The sequence below is a fragment of the Natator depressus genome, chromosome 3 (assembly GCF_965152275.1).
Source record: "Natator depressus isolate rNatDep1 chromosome 3, rNatDep2.hap1, whole genome shotgun sequence".
NCBI lineage: Eukaryota > Metazoa > Chordata > Testudines > Cheloniidae > Natator > Natator depressus.
The window spans coordinates 20,134,191-20,150,711 of NC_134236.1; the positions used below are offsets into that span (position 1 = coordinate 20,134,191).

The window sequence follows — 16,521 nt, forward strand, 5'->3', positions numbered from 1 at the left end:
CCGGGCTCTCGCACCATCCACCAGGGGCAGACAGGTCCCTAGGGTGGGAGCTTCAGGAGGGGAGAACCGGCCAAGCCCTGCAGCAGGGGGAGGCTGCTGTTTGTGAGATGGAGAATAGCCCCGCCCCGCCCCGCCCCCTTCAGGAGCCAGGGGGCGGGTTACTGACTCCGGCTCCGCCCCTATGAGCCTCCAGGGTTGTGGGCGGGTGGGGGGAAGGCACGCGCCCGCCCCATTGCATTCTGGGCGCTGTAGTTTTCCCCCGACGAGGAGTCCGTGACTCGATCACAGAGCTTCACGCAGGAGGCTAGAGTGCCGCTAGGGGGCATAGAAACGACGAGGGGTGGGGGTAGAGCGGCTAAGAGCCCCGGGGCGAGAGACCTGGTGCTGCGACTCAGTCCCCACTCCTCCGGCCGGAGCTGGGGCCTCGGTCTGCGGCTGCCAGCGCCGCCATTTCACCCGCTGGGAGCCGGGCCCAGCAGCCGCTCGGGTAAGAGGAGCCGCTGGCGGGCAGGTGCCCCGATGTCTGACCGCTCCCGAGAGCGCGGCGTGAGCGCTTGGGGGGCGGGAGGAGCGAGAAGGAGGAAAACGGGGTCATGGGCCCGCGCGGGAGTGGGAGGGAAGCGGGGCGGAAGGGAAATGATGGGAGGGGAAGCAGTGCGGGCGGGCCCGCGAAGGGGTGGGGAACAGAAGGCGGGCGGGCAGAGAAAGTAGTGTGGGCGGGCCGGGGGCGGACAGTGTGGGCGTGTAGTTCTGGGGGGGAGGTGCCAGGAGAGAGGAAACCCCTCCTACTGCCTGCCCACCCCCTGCTGTGAGGGGCCAGGGGGTTGCGAATCTGTCCGGTCCCTGTCAACTTCCCCTCCCTCTCCCCGATGCCCCTGGGGATATAGGCGGCATGGGGGTGGCCTACTTCAGGGTACAGCCCGGCAGCCAGTAGTCCCGTGATGGAGTACTATTACTAGGGCGAGGGGGTGTATCTCGCTCAGCGCGTGGGCTCTGTCCCCACCGCCCCGGCACCTACAGTCTGAGAAAGCGCTTGTGGGAAGGAGTCTCCCTCGCTGGCAGAGAGCTCGTCCCCAGGACAGTAACAGTGCCTCATAGTAGGCACAGGGGCCAGGATCCTTGCCGTAGTAGGGCAGGGAAGGTGTGTTCTTGCCTGCTGTTCACAGACGCATGGGGAAATGGAGGCAGGGAGATGTAAAGACTGACACTGTCAAACATGGGAGCCTAAACTTGGGCACCTTAACCCATATTTAGATACCTAAATAAGTATCCTGAATTCATATGCCTGACATCTCCGATTCCTCTTGGACTCTGAAAATCAAACCACCAGTTTTACGCCGAAGGGCATTCTGCGCCAAAAAAATAAAAATTCTGCACACAATATTGTAAAATTCTGCAAATTTTATTTATCAAATAAATGTGGAGGCTCCAGTATGGCATTGGGGAGCACAGACCACTGGCTGCACAGCAGTGGGAGATCACTGTGCAACTCCCCTTGAGACACAGACTCAGCAGTGAGGCTGCACCCAACCCTGACACACTGTAAGGACCAGGCCTGCTTCAGAAACACCCCAGGGCCCTTCCCCTCTGTGCCAGGTGCATCAGGTGTGGGTAGGCAGGCTCAGCAAGGCAGGATCCAAGGGTGGAGGGGCTTAGTGTGGGGTGTGGGGGGGATCTAGGTGTAGGTTGAGAGGGTTCTGTGTGGGGCAATCTGGGTGCGGGCGGCTCAGTGCGGGATCCGGATGTGGGGGGGATCTGGATGCATGGGGCTTGTTGGGTGTTTCTGGGTGCAGTGGTAATGGGACCCTGCAGGGGGTCCAGGTCAAGGTGGTTTGGGTTCAGCGCGGGGGTGAGGCTCTGCAGGAGGGTCTGGGTATGAGGGGGTCTGGATGAATGGGAGTTGGGCGGATGGAGGAGTAGCTCCCTGTACAGGGATCCCTCCCCCTGCAGCTGAGAAGTGATGGGTGCAGGAAGCGGGGTGGGGTGGGGTGAGTTTGCAGAGCTTCCTTCAGCTGGGAGAGAAATCTGGGGGTAGGTCTCACTGGGCCCTGGATGCCGTGCAAGGGAAGAGGAAGCCCTGTCTTCCCCAGCCCAGCCGGGACTAGCAGCTGAGCCTGGTACAGGGAAGGAGCCACCAGCCGAGTCTTCCACAGTCCTGCCTCCTGGTCCACAGTGATTTACCTCTCTGCTGTCTGCCCTGGGCCCCTAAAACATACTGCTGGGGAGGGTCTCATGACTGCTCTTGTGGTTTCCCTTTGTTTCCCTGTCAGAAAGTCATTTTTTTGCAGGGAAGCAAAGAAATGTGCAGGAGACATAAATTCTGCGCATGTGCAGTGGCACAGAATTCCCCCAGGAGTACAATTTAAGTGCCTGACTTTAGGCTTCCACATTTAAAAATGGTGGTCTAAGTTACTTACTCAGGATTACAGAGTCAGAGCTGGGGGTAGATTACAGGAGTTGCTAATCCTATGTCTTAATCTGTTGTATCATGCTCATTTTTAAAGTGGCAAAATAAATCTCAGATAGTTTGTCAGTATCTTACAATTATACAGTAGTGTTTATTATGAAGGATGACAGGTACAGGGAAGGAGATAAAACTAATGGGCCATTTTTTGTGCTACATTTTTTCAGGTCTGTTGATGATAGGTGAAAATTTCTTGTTTACCTCTGCAACAGACTGAAATGTCCATATGGTATAGGTGGCTTATTATATCTGCCTGGCTGTTAGCATCTCTCTTGCAAGAGGTACCTGTCAATATCCCCTACCAGAGTTTCCATGTAATGCAGAGTATTTAAGAATGAGCAGCTAGCAGTTTTAGTCTTACTGGTTAATGATAGTCACGTAGCAAGACTGAGGTCAGTTTTACCTGAATTCTGAGAAGGTGGAAGGTTAGGTAGATTAGTAGAGCTAGATGGGCTGTATGGTTGCTGCTGCTTCCTAGTATCTAAGGCAGCGGAATGGGAACGGTGAACCATGGCCACTGGGAGTTGCGGGTGGGCAGCCATGCCTGCGAACAGTCAATGTAAACAAACTGTCTCACAGCCCGCCAGCAGATTACCCTGGTGGGCCATGTGCGGGCTGCAGGTTTCCCACAACTGGTCTAAGGCCTGGTCTTCACTAGAAAATTATGTTGGTTTAACTACTGTGGTCAGTTGTGTGACAAATGCACATCCCTGAGCGGAGTAGTTAAGCCAGCCTAAGTTCTTGTGTAGACAGTGCTAGGTTGATGGAAGAATTCTTCTGTCGACTAGCTACTACCTTTCGGGAGCTGGATTACCTATGCTGATGGGAGAATCCTTCCTATCGGCATAGGGAGCATCTACATTGAAGCGCTACAGCTGTGCTGCTGTAGCGTTTTAAATGTAGACAAGCCCTAGGAATATTGTGTAACAAATCATTAAGGGCCCAGTGTTCCCTCCAGCAACACAAGTGAACAAGACTCACATTGGGTGGCCCTAAGTAGAAGATTGGTGCAGAAGCAGGGAGCACCAGTTTCATGGCATGCTGTCCTAAAGCTACACTGTTCCGCTGTGGTAGATCTTTCTGGTAGTCTTTGGGAGCTTGGTAGTAATGTGGCTTTAACTCTTCTTGTTTCTACCTAGTAAATATACCATCAAATTATAAATAAAATAGATTACTTTCCTAATATTAGTTTAACATGTAAGCAATTGCAGTAACTGCTGCACAGATGTTATATGATCACAAATGAGAGGAGAGTTGGTCCATGCAATTGTGCATGAGAGGGGCGGTGAGCCGTAAGACAGTCTGTCTACACTGAAAAAGTTTGAGAACCACTAATCTATGCAATTAGAGTGAAAGGAAAGATGGCTTTGTTTTTAAAGCACAGAAGAACTAGTTTCCACTTCCATCTCTGTCACAGATTTCTGCTGTGGCCTTGTGCAAGGTACTAGTGGATTTTCACAGATTATGAACACCTACTTGATTTGGGCAATGCAGGTGCTTGGCACCACTGAAAATCAGGCCACAAACCTTAGAACCTCAGTTTCCCCATCTATGAGATGGAGACTGTAATGCCTCCCTCAGAAGTGCTGTTGTGAGGTTAAATCCATTAACTATTATATAAAGGATTGGTTTGCCCTGAGAGATCTTTCCTGGTTTGTTTAACTGTCCTGTTTGCGTTGGTCTCTGTAGACAAATTAAAAAAAAAAAAAAAAAAAAAGGAGGCCGTGACTTGTAGAAAAAGCTCACTGAGTGCTTTATGTCACACAGCTCAAAATGACTTTAATATACAGTATCAAACAATCACATTTGTAAAAAATGTCTTTACTTGTGACACATGAGAGTATTAAAACTGAATTAATTGAACACCATTAGGGGACTGGAGCATATGCTTTATGAGGAGAGGCTGAGGGAACTGGTATTGTTTAGTCTGCAGAAGAGAAGAGTGAGGGGGGATTTGATATTTGCTTTCAATTACCTGAAAAGGGGGTTCCAAAGAGGATGGATCTAGGCTGTTCTCAGTGGTAGCAGATGATAGAAAAAGGAGTAATGGTCTCAAGTTGCAGTAGGGGAGGTTGAGGTTGATTATTAGGAAAAAACTTTTTCACTAGGAGGGTGGTGAAGCACTGGAATGCGTTACCTAGGGAGGTGGTGGAATCTCCTTCCTTTGAGGTTTTTAAGGTCAGGCTTGACAAAGCCCTGGCTGGGATGATTTAGTTGGGGATTGGTCCTGCTTTGAGCAGGGGGTTGGACTAGATGACTTCCTGAGGTCCCTTCCAACCCTGATATTCTATGATTCATTTATGGTGTTTTATTAGTTTTGTATTCTACTCAGCTTGCACATGAGAGAGGCTAATTTTTGTTTTTGTTTCTTGAAGACATTTAAAACATGGTGTTTTATTGGTCATGTTCACAGCTGTATGTTGAACCACAATATTTTTGCCTCCCTACTTTCCTTTACGCAGTTGGTCTGTTGATAGGAGTAGCCATGTTGTGGGTGAAGTTGGCACGACTAGCCAAGTAGAGCCAGCTATGACTAATTCAAAATTATGCTGAGGCACAAAACCAGGACAAGAGCTGACTGGACCAAAGAGCCCAGCCAGGAATCTCTGCTGCCGCCTCTCCTCCAGATGCCTGGGGAGCAACATAAGAGAGCCACTGATTTCTGCCCCTGCAAAGGGAAGAGGAAGGTGGGTGGTTGCTGAGCAACCCCTTCAGCAAACTTTCTTTGCTTGCTGGAGTGGAGACAGGCAGAGAATGGTTCTCCCAGCTGGCTGGAAGAGCCTTGACCCTTAGCTAGCTGTCTAAAAGTGTGAGTGTATGGCTTGCGACCATGCAGAGTGCTGACCTCAGGCTGGGGGGAAGTGGGCCATAGTGACCAGGCTGAGTTCAGCCTTCCAGCTCAAACAGGAGCAATTGACTGACCCCGCTCTAGTTAAACCATGCGCAATTATACTGTTTTTAACCTTTGAGGAGGAAGCAAAGCAGGCTTCCTTTTGCTGTCTGACTCGCAGGGGAACTCACAGTATAGGAAGAGAATTGTGCAGCCTGGAAAAACCCAGGTCAGGAGGGAGATGCGGGTCTCCACCCAAGAGAGGTGAAGCCTGGGGGCTGAAAGTCTGAGAGCAAGTGGCCTTATTGGACCACAGAGGGGGAATGCAGGTGCAGTTACCCTGAACTTTGACAGGTGGAGTTTAGTGAGAATATCAACACTGCCCCCAGGACAGATACAAATACTAGAAAATGTACTGAAAGGAACAATGCTGCATTGGCAGGATGATATATGTTAGATGACTTAGTGTTTTTTTCCCCATCTCCGACTTACCTGATACAATATAATGCATTTAACTGCAGAGTTGTGATCAAAGTCTCTAGATTAATGTATCACTTGTTTTCAATAATTACAGATGCCTCTCGCTAGAAAGAATGGAGCTGGGAAAAGGAAAACTTCTGAGAACTGGCCTTAATGCTTTGTATCAGGCAATCCACCCTGTGCATGGTATTGCCTGGACGGATGGGAAGCAAGTGATACTGACTGCTTTACACCTTCACAATGGAGAACCAAAGTTTGGTGACTCGAGTGTTATTGGTCAGTTTGAACATGTTCATGGGCTTTACTGGGGCCCATGTACTACAGACACCACGACTCTGCTTGCTGTTCAGCATAAAAAGCACATCACTATTTGGCAGCTGAGCTATAACATGTCAGAAAGGAATAAACTCCTGGTTTCTCAGATTTGTGAAACGGGTGAGCCATTTCCAGTGCTTCCCCAGGGCTGTGTGTGGCATCCAAAGAAAGAGATCTTGGCTGTGCTTACTACACGGGATGCCTCCGTCTTACACTCTGTTCGTCGCAACAACTCCAGAATTAAAGCTGATATAAAAGGTAGCGGTCTCATCCACTGCGCTTGTTGGACTAAGGAAGGCAATCGCTTAGTAGTTGCTATAGGCAGTGCCCTTCATTCCTACATATGGGATGATGCTCAGAAAACTTTAATTGCTTGCTTCTTTTGCCCAGTATTTGATGTGGGAGGCTACATCTGTGCTGTAGAAGCTATTCTGGATTCCCAAGTTGCTGTTGCTACTGAGCTACCGTTAGATAAGATCTGTGGCTTAAATTCAGGTATTGCATTTGAAGTCCCAGCTGGTGGTGAAACAAATTCTTTTCCTTCACCGTCTACCTTGTTATGTGGTGATGAAGAGTTCTCCATAGATGTGGGGAAAAAATCACTAGACTCAGAAAAATCTGTGCCTATTGTTTCAGTATCTTCTCCTTCATCAGCTCCTGTGGATCTAACCCATATCCTTTCCAGCAAACAAAGACTTAGTTCCAGTCCCCTTATCCATCTTAGGCACAAGGATTATCTAACAGGAAGCGGCCAGGACTCTTCACACCTGATTTTGGTGACTTTTGAAAGGAAGGTTACCACCACCAGGAAAGTCAGCATCCCAGGCATTCTGGTCCCTGACATAATGGCTTTTGATCATAAAACTCATACTGTGTCAGTAGCCTCCAATACTTGTAACATTATTTTGATCTATTCTTTGACTTCATCCCATTTACCCAATATTCAACAAATTCAGCTTGAGAAAAGTGAAAGACCAAAGGGCTTATGCTTCCTGACCGATAAATTGTTATTGATTTTAGTTGGAAAGCAGAAATTCACTGACCCTGCATTTCTGCCATCTTCAAGGTCAGACAAGTATGTCATCCGTTTGATGATCAAAGAAATAAGTTTTGAAGAGGGTTCTTCAGCATCTGCAGGAACTACTGGTAACTCCAGTTTGAATGCCTTTTTGAACATACCTGTGAAAAGAGAGCCACCAGAAATTCTCTCTACAGAAGTTCATCCTCTAAGTAGCGGACTCCTGATACCAGGTCATGCTATTATTCAATCTCCTAGTAGCAGAAGAAAACTTATTGAAGAAATTAAAAGCCCTACTTATGAGCAACGCCTGTTGTCAAGTGTGAGAGACATCGAAGAAAGAAAGATTTCCATGGATTTTCCTCCAGCTCTGGAAATTTTGGATGTTGAACCAATTAATCGATCATTGGTCCTGCATGGGCTTAGAACACCTACTGCATTTTCTAACAGACCAGCATCTCCAAAGGGACAGGCGGATGTAGCTCCTGAAATTTCAAATTCTCCTAAAAATAACAGTCTGCTAGGTGAAAAAGAAACAAGTTATTTATCTAAGAACATAGAAAAATTATGTGGCAATTTTACAGAAGTACAGCATCATCTTTCTGAGCTAACAGAACTTCTAAAATCCAGGAAGAAATTTCTTCCAGCATACCCGTCTTCTCAGGAGCCCTCTTTTATTAACATCACTTATCAGGTAACTTTTAAAGCTGAAAGCTCAGTGTAAAATCTGTTTGTGGACATATATTTTAAGATTACAGATATCTTTAAAATGTATAGCTCTGCAAGAGTCTCATTCCAGATTATGCTCAATAAGGCCCCACTCCTGCAAACAGGTATTCATGTGTTTAACTTTACAAACATGAGAAATCCCATTACATTCAGTTGGATTTAATTAGGGCTTTAATTTCTATGTGGTATAAAAAGGATTGGGGCTTTAATTCCTATGCAGAAGAGATGTTTTACCAGCTTGTATACCAGTCCCTATCTATGGTCATGGCGCTAACAGAATTGTCTATTGTCAGATTTCCCTGATAGGAAATAAAAAAAGATTAAAATATTTGACATCTCATAAGATTTTAAGCTAAAAATATTGCCATTTCACAAGTATATTGCTTCACTGTTTTTCATCCATACTTTATTTTCATCACTGGTGCATGTAGTGCACATAGGGCCATATTTTAAAAAAGAAGTAAAGATAATGTTATAGTTTAACTATTAATAGGGTTCAGTTTATGCCAACAATGGTTCCATTATTCTGCAGATTTTAAACAATGTAAATGATATGATTTCCCTATTAATGAGTTTCTGCTATTCACTATCCCCACCTTCTCACTTATGCTCATATCCTACAGCCAGATCCAAGCCCCTGCACCTTTGTGGATTCCCATTTACTTCAGTGCATGGGTCCACATATACAGATTCAGTTACAGGATCAGGGCCTTTTGATGAAGTTCTATTAAGTTCTAGTGCTCTTCCATATTTAAAAAGAAATGCTTTTCACATCTAAAAATTCTAGGTAATTAAACCTACTCCCATGGATGGCAACTTCTAGTTGCTACCCTCATTAATTTTTTAAGAGTTTAAATAATTGTTGGGATCCAAAACCAAAGATTTACTGGATCTATCTGAAATTGAAATCTAGCCAGTTGAGTTGTACCTATGCAAAGGGGTTGCACAAGTTTAACTAAGTACACAATGTGTCCTGTAGATCCTTCTTCACTTACAATTTTGTGAGAAGGAAAGAACTCAGTTTGCCTTTCAGATCACAGGTTTAGTGTGAAACCTAACAGTTAAAAAATATAACTTTTTACCAGTATACTGAGTATATTTAGTATGGAAATCATTGACACAATAAACATGGATCACCACAATATCATGTTTAGAGTCAGTTGCTACTCAGATGCATCCAAACCTAGGCTATCTGAGCACTGCCAGATTGTGGATTTAAAGAAGGGCAACAATGAAGGAATGATTTCTTCTTTCCTCTTCTCCGACCCCAGGCAATGAAGTGGCTTTGTGGGGCAGTGGTAGCTAGATAAACAACTCCTGTGCACCTCCAAGCTCCCACATGAAATGTAACTGAACTGTTTTTTCAGTGTGTGTCCTTCGACAGCACAGAAGAGGGGACAGGATTCGTCTTGTAATGTTTTCCCTGACAGAGACATTAAGGGTTCTCAGGGAATTCTTATAAGTGCTCTGGCTACTTTATGTAGGATAAAATTACATTCACTCACAGTACATAGCCTTGAAAATGACTTATCTTCTGGGTAGATTTAAAAACTTGTTCACCTGCCATGTGGGAGACACGTTCTGAAGACTGTAGTTGGGCAGTGGTACTTATAGGTAGACTAGACTACATTCAGTCTTAGTGAGTGGGGGGATGGGGAGGGAATTACAAACTCCATTAATAAACAGAAATAAATTCATGAGTTTTTTAAAAAGTCAGTGAAAACAATTGTTTGGGTTTAAACATTTTCCCCCTATGGTATGTGCTAAATAAGCCTTGTTGCATTTGAAGAAGAAAGGGAAACTGACTGAAATAAAGTCAGTTTTAGTTACAAAAAGGCATAAATTGAAAGTTGCCAATAAACAAATATTAATAAAAACAGCAACAAAAAATGGGACTAAGTGAGGATGAACTCCTACCATGTTTCCATGTCAGCCATGTGGCATGATCTCTCATCCTCCATCCACATGCACGCTAACCTTATATTTTAGTTACTTTGCTACCATTGCTCATTGATGTTTTCATCATAAATAAAGGGATTTCAGGCCATAACCCTTGCAAACTAGTTGGTCCAGATAAATGTAGTATTTGATTTTTGCAAATGGCACTATTGTTGAAAACAAATCTGTGTGATGGTGTTTTGATTAAACTGTCATATTTTAATAGCTCTGTAACTAAAACATACTCAGCTATACCTAATGGTTTCTTCCTTGTATCCACAGAAGCAGCTTTCTGGAAGTGCGGTAGATGAAAGGCGAGCTGTTATTCTATGTGATGGTAAACTCCGTCTAAGTATAGTTCAGCAGATTTTCAGTCTCTCTCTTGTTGAAATGCAACATGGTAAGTTCTGTTCATCCAATACAATGAAGTTCAGATATGTGACATTCTCAGTTTGCATTAGCAACAAATACAGTCTTATTAAAAAAAAAGACAAGGTGTAAAAAACAATGACAATATATTAAGAACATACCCAATTTATTTTCTTGTATTAAAGTTAGTTCCTTTTTACCTAAAATCTAGATTTCCTGTTCAAAGCTTTGTTATGTTAATTTGCCTTTGTTTTAACTAACAGGTGGTGGTGCAGGAAAATCATATCTATCCCCTCTTTCATTCAGACTTTTTAGCTCTTTTACAAAGAGAATTCTGACTGACAGGTCTGGTTGTCTGAATTAATCATCTCTTGGAAACCCTGTTCAATATTTTAACCTGTCAACTTCATTATCTACTCTCATATAACCAAATTTTGTAGTTCTTTTTTAACACAGCAAAGGCAGCTTTGGGGATTTTGTTATGCTTGTTTTTCTGTTTGACAATGGCTGGAGAAATCAATCTTATATATATATTTTTTTCTTCTCTGCCATTATCCACTCACCCCACACATACCCCACATCCAACCTGATATTTTGTTTGTGGCAAAGATACAAAACATACATCTTTGAGATATGAAATGTTTCTCTGATGGAAATTTTCTGTACAGTATTTTCCAACAACTAGAGTTTAACACCTGCAGGAAAAGTCCATTGGCATGTTGCTGTTCGCAGCTGTTAAAGATGGAGGTTACTGCTTCATACTTTCAGGAGTACTGATTTTTCAGTACATGGTGGTTAGAGTTCAGATATATTTTATATTCCTATGACTAGATAAAATCATTGTGCATCATTCACCAGTGCCTACATTCTAGGAAAGATTATTAACACAATTTTGTATTTATAAGGTACCTTGAATACTGAGAGATTAAAAAAAAAAACCCTTTATACTCTATAACAAGTTATTTCTTCAGCCACCACTGAGATGCAGCCATCTCTCTGGTGAAACATGGTGATTATTGAACAGCACTCAGTGGCGCACACAGACGTTTATGGCAAGTCCACTAGGGAAAAGCAGACAAATTTTGGAAATGCAGCATCTAATTACCTAAACTGAAATTCGTCCAGGATAGTGAGATTAACGTAACTTCTTTTACAAGGAGGCCCCTGGAATCTTTGATGACCACCAGTGACTAGGGCCTCTATTTTATGTCTAGACAATATAACTAATCATGCCTTTTTGATAAAAGTTCTTTTTTTCAGTAGAAAAAAATCATGGTTTTTGTCATTTTTTAAATGAACATAAGCAATATTACTGGCTATATTACTCATACTAGTAATAGTATCTTCAAATGCCTGAATCGTAAAGTGAGGTTCAAATGAGGCATTAAGCATAAGATTAAAGTTCATGTGCTTTTAAACTGTAATCTTTTTGTGACATTTCTTGTAATGTGTTACATAATAGAAGTAAATGGAGCAGCTGGGAAATGTGCTTACTGGACTAACTTTTTTTTTTTTTCAAATCAGTTTTATTTTGTGATGGCAAAAGTGATGAGATGAAATATGAAAAGACTTGCTTACTGGATGTGAAAATTAGCAGAAGTGTACACCTCTGATCCAGTAACATTTTTACAGTTTGAAAGCATGTATGTAGTGTAACACTAATAAGAATATTACATGAAATAGCAACAGGCCCAGAGATTTGGGATTTGAAGAATTTTTCCCTTCTAAAATTATCTCATTGGTTTTTTTTAACCCAGTCATACTTTTGGCTTTCACAACATCCCCTTGGAATGAGTTACTCCTGGGGAAATTCTGCACCACTGCGCAATTTGTGCAGAATTAATGTTCTGCGCAGAATTTCCTTTTTGCCCCTCATAGAAATGTGCTGCAGAGCTGCTGGCTGCCACTAGGGGCTGCTGGACCCAGCAAAGCCTGGCTCACAAATAGAAGGCTATGTCTGATTTTTCACCCCCCTGAGCCAGCAAGTTAGAGCGCTATAAAATGTAAGTGTAGACAAGCCCAAAGATACTGCTGAAGGGAGAGGGAGGAGGAGGAGGAGGAGCAGCTGGAGAGTTCCCAGCAGCTGCAGTACCTGGCATGCCCTGGAGGAAGGAGGCAGCATGCAGGAAACGTAGTACAAGCCCAGGACCCAGCATCAGTCTGTTTCTCTCTCTGGATTTCTGGGGGGTAAGGGGTGCCAGTGTCTGGGCTGGGGCGGTGCCCTGCAGTTGCACTCCAGGATAGAGGGGTTGAGAGTGTTTGGGCTGGGGGGGTGCCCTGCATCTGGGCTGCGGGGGGGGCACAGGTGTCTGGCTGGGGGGCGGGCGTCCCACAGCTGGGCTCTAGGGGAAGGGAGTGTGGGTGTCTGGCCCCCCCGCCTGGGCTCTGGGGAGGAGGGGGCAGAGAAACAGGAACTTGGTTGTCATAGGGGTTTCTTTAACTCTCTACTCCTGTGGGGATTTTTTTTGTTGTCTGTATTGTTACTGACATAGTTGCTGGCAGGTATTTTGAAATAAATTGCCAAAATAATTGAAACTGGTGTGATTATGTAGTGTTATTTTGACAAATAAAATATACAGAATTTTGCAGATTTTTAAATTTTTTTGGTAGAGAATTTTTAAGTTTTTGGCACAGAATTCCCTCAACAATAAATGAGTTCCACAGGTTGACTATGCGTTGTGCAAAGTAGTACTTCCTTATGTTTGTTTTAAACCTGCCTAGTAATTTCATTGGGCGACCTCTGAATCTTGTGTTACGTGAAGGGATAAACAACACTTCCTTAATGCACTTTCTCCACACCATTTATGATATTCATAGACCTCTATCATATCCCCCCTTAGTTGTCTCCTTTCTAAGCTGAACAGCCCCAGTCCTTTTAACCTCTGTTCAAATGGAAGCTGTTCCATACCCTTAATCATTTTTTGTTGCCTTTCTCTGCAGAGACACGCCCAAGGGAAGAAATATAGGTGCCAAACCCAGTCAGACCTGCTTGGTACCCACAGTTGATACACAGTTGTGTATAGCTGATACCCTATAGCTCATGTCCTGGTGTAAGAGTGCGAGAATTGCAGAATTCCACCCAGGGATAGATAAATGCAAAAGGCCTGACATCAGAGGGGCTGCACTCAGAGAGACCAGAAGGCTAGCCTGGTATCCAGGATGGGGCTTTTATGCCAAATTGGGAGTTGAGTTGGGTTTTACGTAAAATATTAACTCAAATGTCAAGAGTATAGTAGGTAGTTGATCTTATTTAGCTCTGTTGGCACTAAATGTATAACTATTTATAACTTGTAAGAGACTGAGTACTGGTTTACGTATTGCTTTATCTTGTTTTAAATATTCTGTTGACTTGACCTATGAATATTTAATTTGAACAGGAGACCAGAAAAGAAGAAAAAGGCACAGCTCGATCTTGTTGTTCAGAATTTCATTCCTGATGCCTAATCTAAAGTTGTGTCAAGATATATGTGTTGTAGCTTTGGCTTCTGGTGGGAAAGTTGGCCTGAGAGAACTGGCTTTTTCACAGCTGTTGTCTAATTTTCAGTCAACAGCATATTACACAACAATACATGTATTTTCTTTCAGAGAAAATCCAGTTTATCTCACCTCTAGGGTTAGCTAGAAAAACAGTACACATTCATTTCTTGTAAAATTCAATTTTCAGATTTTTTGTTGCATAAAAGGGTCAGTATTGGGTAATATTATTTATGCCTAAAATATACTGAGTTGCAAAAAAAAGTATTGTTAATAAATAGATATTTTAATGTCCTCATAGGTTCAACCTGGATTGTTCTCACAACTGACAGTGAAGGCTTTGTTCCATTAACATTCGGATCCATGCAGGAGATAATCATAAGAGATGCCAGTTCAAAAGGCTATAGCACCCATTCTTCCAAAACTTTGGATATCATCAGTTCTACAGAAGGGTATAGACCCATTTCTTCAGAAAGTCTGGATATCACTAGTTCTTTGGAAGTCTTAAGAGAACATTCGTCTAAAAGTCTAGACACCAGCAGCTCTTCAGAACAGTCAACCAGTAAAACGTGATTTTGAATTAAGATGATAGTAGCTGTTATAGTTGGACAGTTTTAAAATCATTGTCACACGGGACGGGAGCCTTTACATAACTGTCTGTATATTACAATTAATATATCTGTTGAGTTTTTCTTGTAACTAGATCTTATACAATTCTGTTGGTTCATCACTCGATAACCTCATCACACTTATTTATTTGGCCTCTTTACGCCAAGTTTGGAAACTAGCACTCTTCTACTCAGCAATATGTGTTCTCAATGTTTTTTTTTTTTTTTGGCTAGAAATCATAGCCCAGGCCTTTGTGTCTGTGGCTGGACATCTGGCTTTCTACAAGGTTCAGAAAAAGGGCTTCCTTACCATCTTGCCTCTGATTTGTTTATGGTTTTAGACTACAGGAGAACTCATAATAAAAAATAAGTAGACAGTTCTGCCTTTTTTTTTCTTTATTGGAGGCAAAAAAACCAAACTGGTGGTCAGATCCTGAACTCCTCACAGTTTTTATTCAGAAACTCTGAGGACAAATTGTCTTATCTACACAAGAAAATTTTATACCTCTTTTCCAACAGTGCTGGTAATGGTATAAGCACCAGCGTAACAGGGTTTGGGCATATTTATCATGTCATGAAAACTTGAGCCCTTTTCATGCTAGCACTTGCATCTGTACTAGCACTTGTATAGTTATACTGTTTCTGGAAAGCAGGTACAAATGTTTCTAGGATTGGCATGTAAACGGTGAGTCTGAGACATCTACTATTTCACTCCTATCCCAAAATCAGCCCTTTGAACCATATGTGACACTTTATTGTGATGCCACAACAATGTTAGCAGATGATAACTAAGTATGTTGAGAAGAAATTTTTCAGACACTTATGGTAGTGTTTTGTGGTTTGGATTGTTTTATTACTCCTAAACATAACACATATTCACATGCAAAATTTGGAAACTTTTTCTAGTTGTTTTCAAATTAGAATGGAACACAGAAATTTGTCTTGTAGCTCTCTTAGCCCATGTGCCTGCTGACGTGACCTTGAAAATGTAACCCATAAAACTATGCCTGAACTAGCAGGGAATCTAAGACCATATTATACCTTTAAGAGGTGTGGAATACCATATTCGTCTCAATGAGGGATTAATTCAGGTGTGTAACGAGGATTCTTTAAATGTCAACATTATTAACTGTTTCCCTGCTCCTCAAAGCATGTAAGAAAGGAAAGGAGCAATCATATTATGAAGATCTGTACCACTTACTAATAGCAGCCTCAAATTTTGACACTGTGAGTAGGTGGGCCTGGGGATACCAGGTTTTTTTTTCCTCTTGGACCAAAAAGGTACTGAGCCCAGCAAGGCATCTGCATCATTTCAAGGGGGAGCCAAGACCTAAAAGTGCAGTAGACCATCCAAGCAGCACTGCAGGGAAACCACACCTGAGAATCCTAGCAAACCTCACAATATATTCAGATCCCACTGAGTGGAAGCTGAATCCAATGATCATGTGTGATCAAGATTTGGAACATCTACTACAAGAGTATTACCACCTTCCCCACCCACAATTTGCCCCTTGCCTTCTACCCTGTCTTTACTCTTCTATAAAAGCCTTGGAAAGTTTGTTGGGGTACACCAATGGCCACCACATTTGTGTGTCTCTACTAGTGGGGTTATGTTAAATTAATAAGGATTTAGAATTAGTCAAGTTCATTGCTTAATGTTGTCAGGAAACTTACTAGACTTTCTCCTTCAAATAGAAAATGGTTCTTTGTTCACTTGCAAACAATACAGCAATTTAAAATACATTGTCGTTAACAAATCAGTTTTAGTGTTCATGGCATATATATAGTTAAAGTCTAAACACAATCCTATTACTACACTATTATCAGTTTAAGAATTGACTATAAAGAAAATATGTAAGAGTGTGTTCCTGTGGGCTTTCATCTATTGTTGCATATAAAAACTGTGTGCAGGTGGAGATCTTAAGCGTCAACCCAGCTAGATTAGGTATGGACAAAAGAGGATTGCAAGCTTCTCTGTAAACAAGGTTCCAGGATTTCTACCTATAAAATTAAATACTTTAATCTAGTAAACATACTGCTCTATCAGAAGAACACCTGCTGTGCAAAAAGGAATCAAAATGCACTAGTGAGCATTGATTCCTTGGACACCTCCAAAGTTGTTTAACCAAAAAGTCAGATGAATTATTCATCTAAACTATAACAAATGTGAGCGATTCATTACCTCAACACTGGGTGCATGTGAGAAGCATGCTGCAGTCAGGTACGGTATCTTATAAAAGTTGTCAATAGTACAGAGGTCCTAAGCCATGAAGTTCTGAGCCAGATCCAAACATCA

General features: G+C 42.9%; 1 protein-coding gene across 2 annotated transcripts; it reads left to right on the forward strand.

Annotated features, from left to right (window-relative positions):
- Window positions 1–365: 365 nt before the first annotated feature.
- LOC141984446 (WD repeat and coiled-coil-containing protein-like) lies at window positions 366–14,907 on the forward strand. 2 transcript variants are annotated; one of them, XM_074947512.1, is made up of 4 exons: window positions 366–487; window positions 5,869–7,801; window positions 10,057–10,174; window positions 13,919–14,907. In XM_074947512.1, exons 2-4 carry the CDS (start codon window positions 5,888–5,890, stop codon window positions 14,188–14,190), a joined length of 2,304 nt encoding a protein of 767 aa, XP_074803613.1. In that variant the 5' UTR covers window positions 366–487; window positions 5,869–5,887; the 3' UTR covers window positions 14,191–14,907. The 2 variants fall into 2 exon arrangements, with proteins under 2 accessions (XP_074803613.1, XP_074803614.1); XM_074947513.1 differs by lacking the exon at window positions 366–487 and adding an exon at window positions 4,947–5,151.
- Window positions 14,908–16,521: the final 1,614 nt, after the last annotated feature.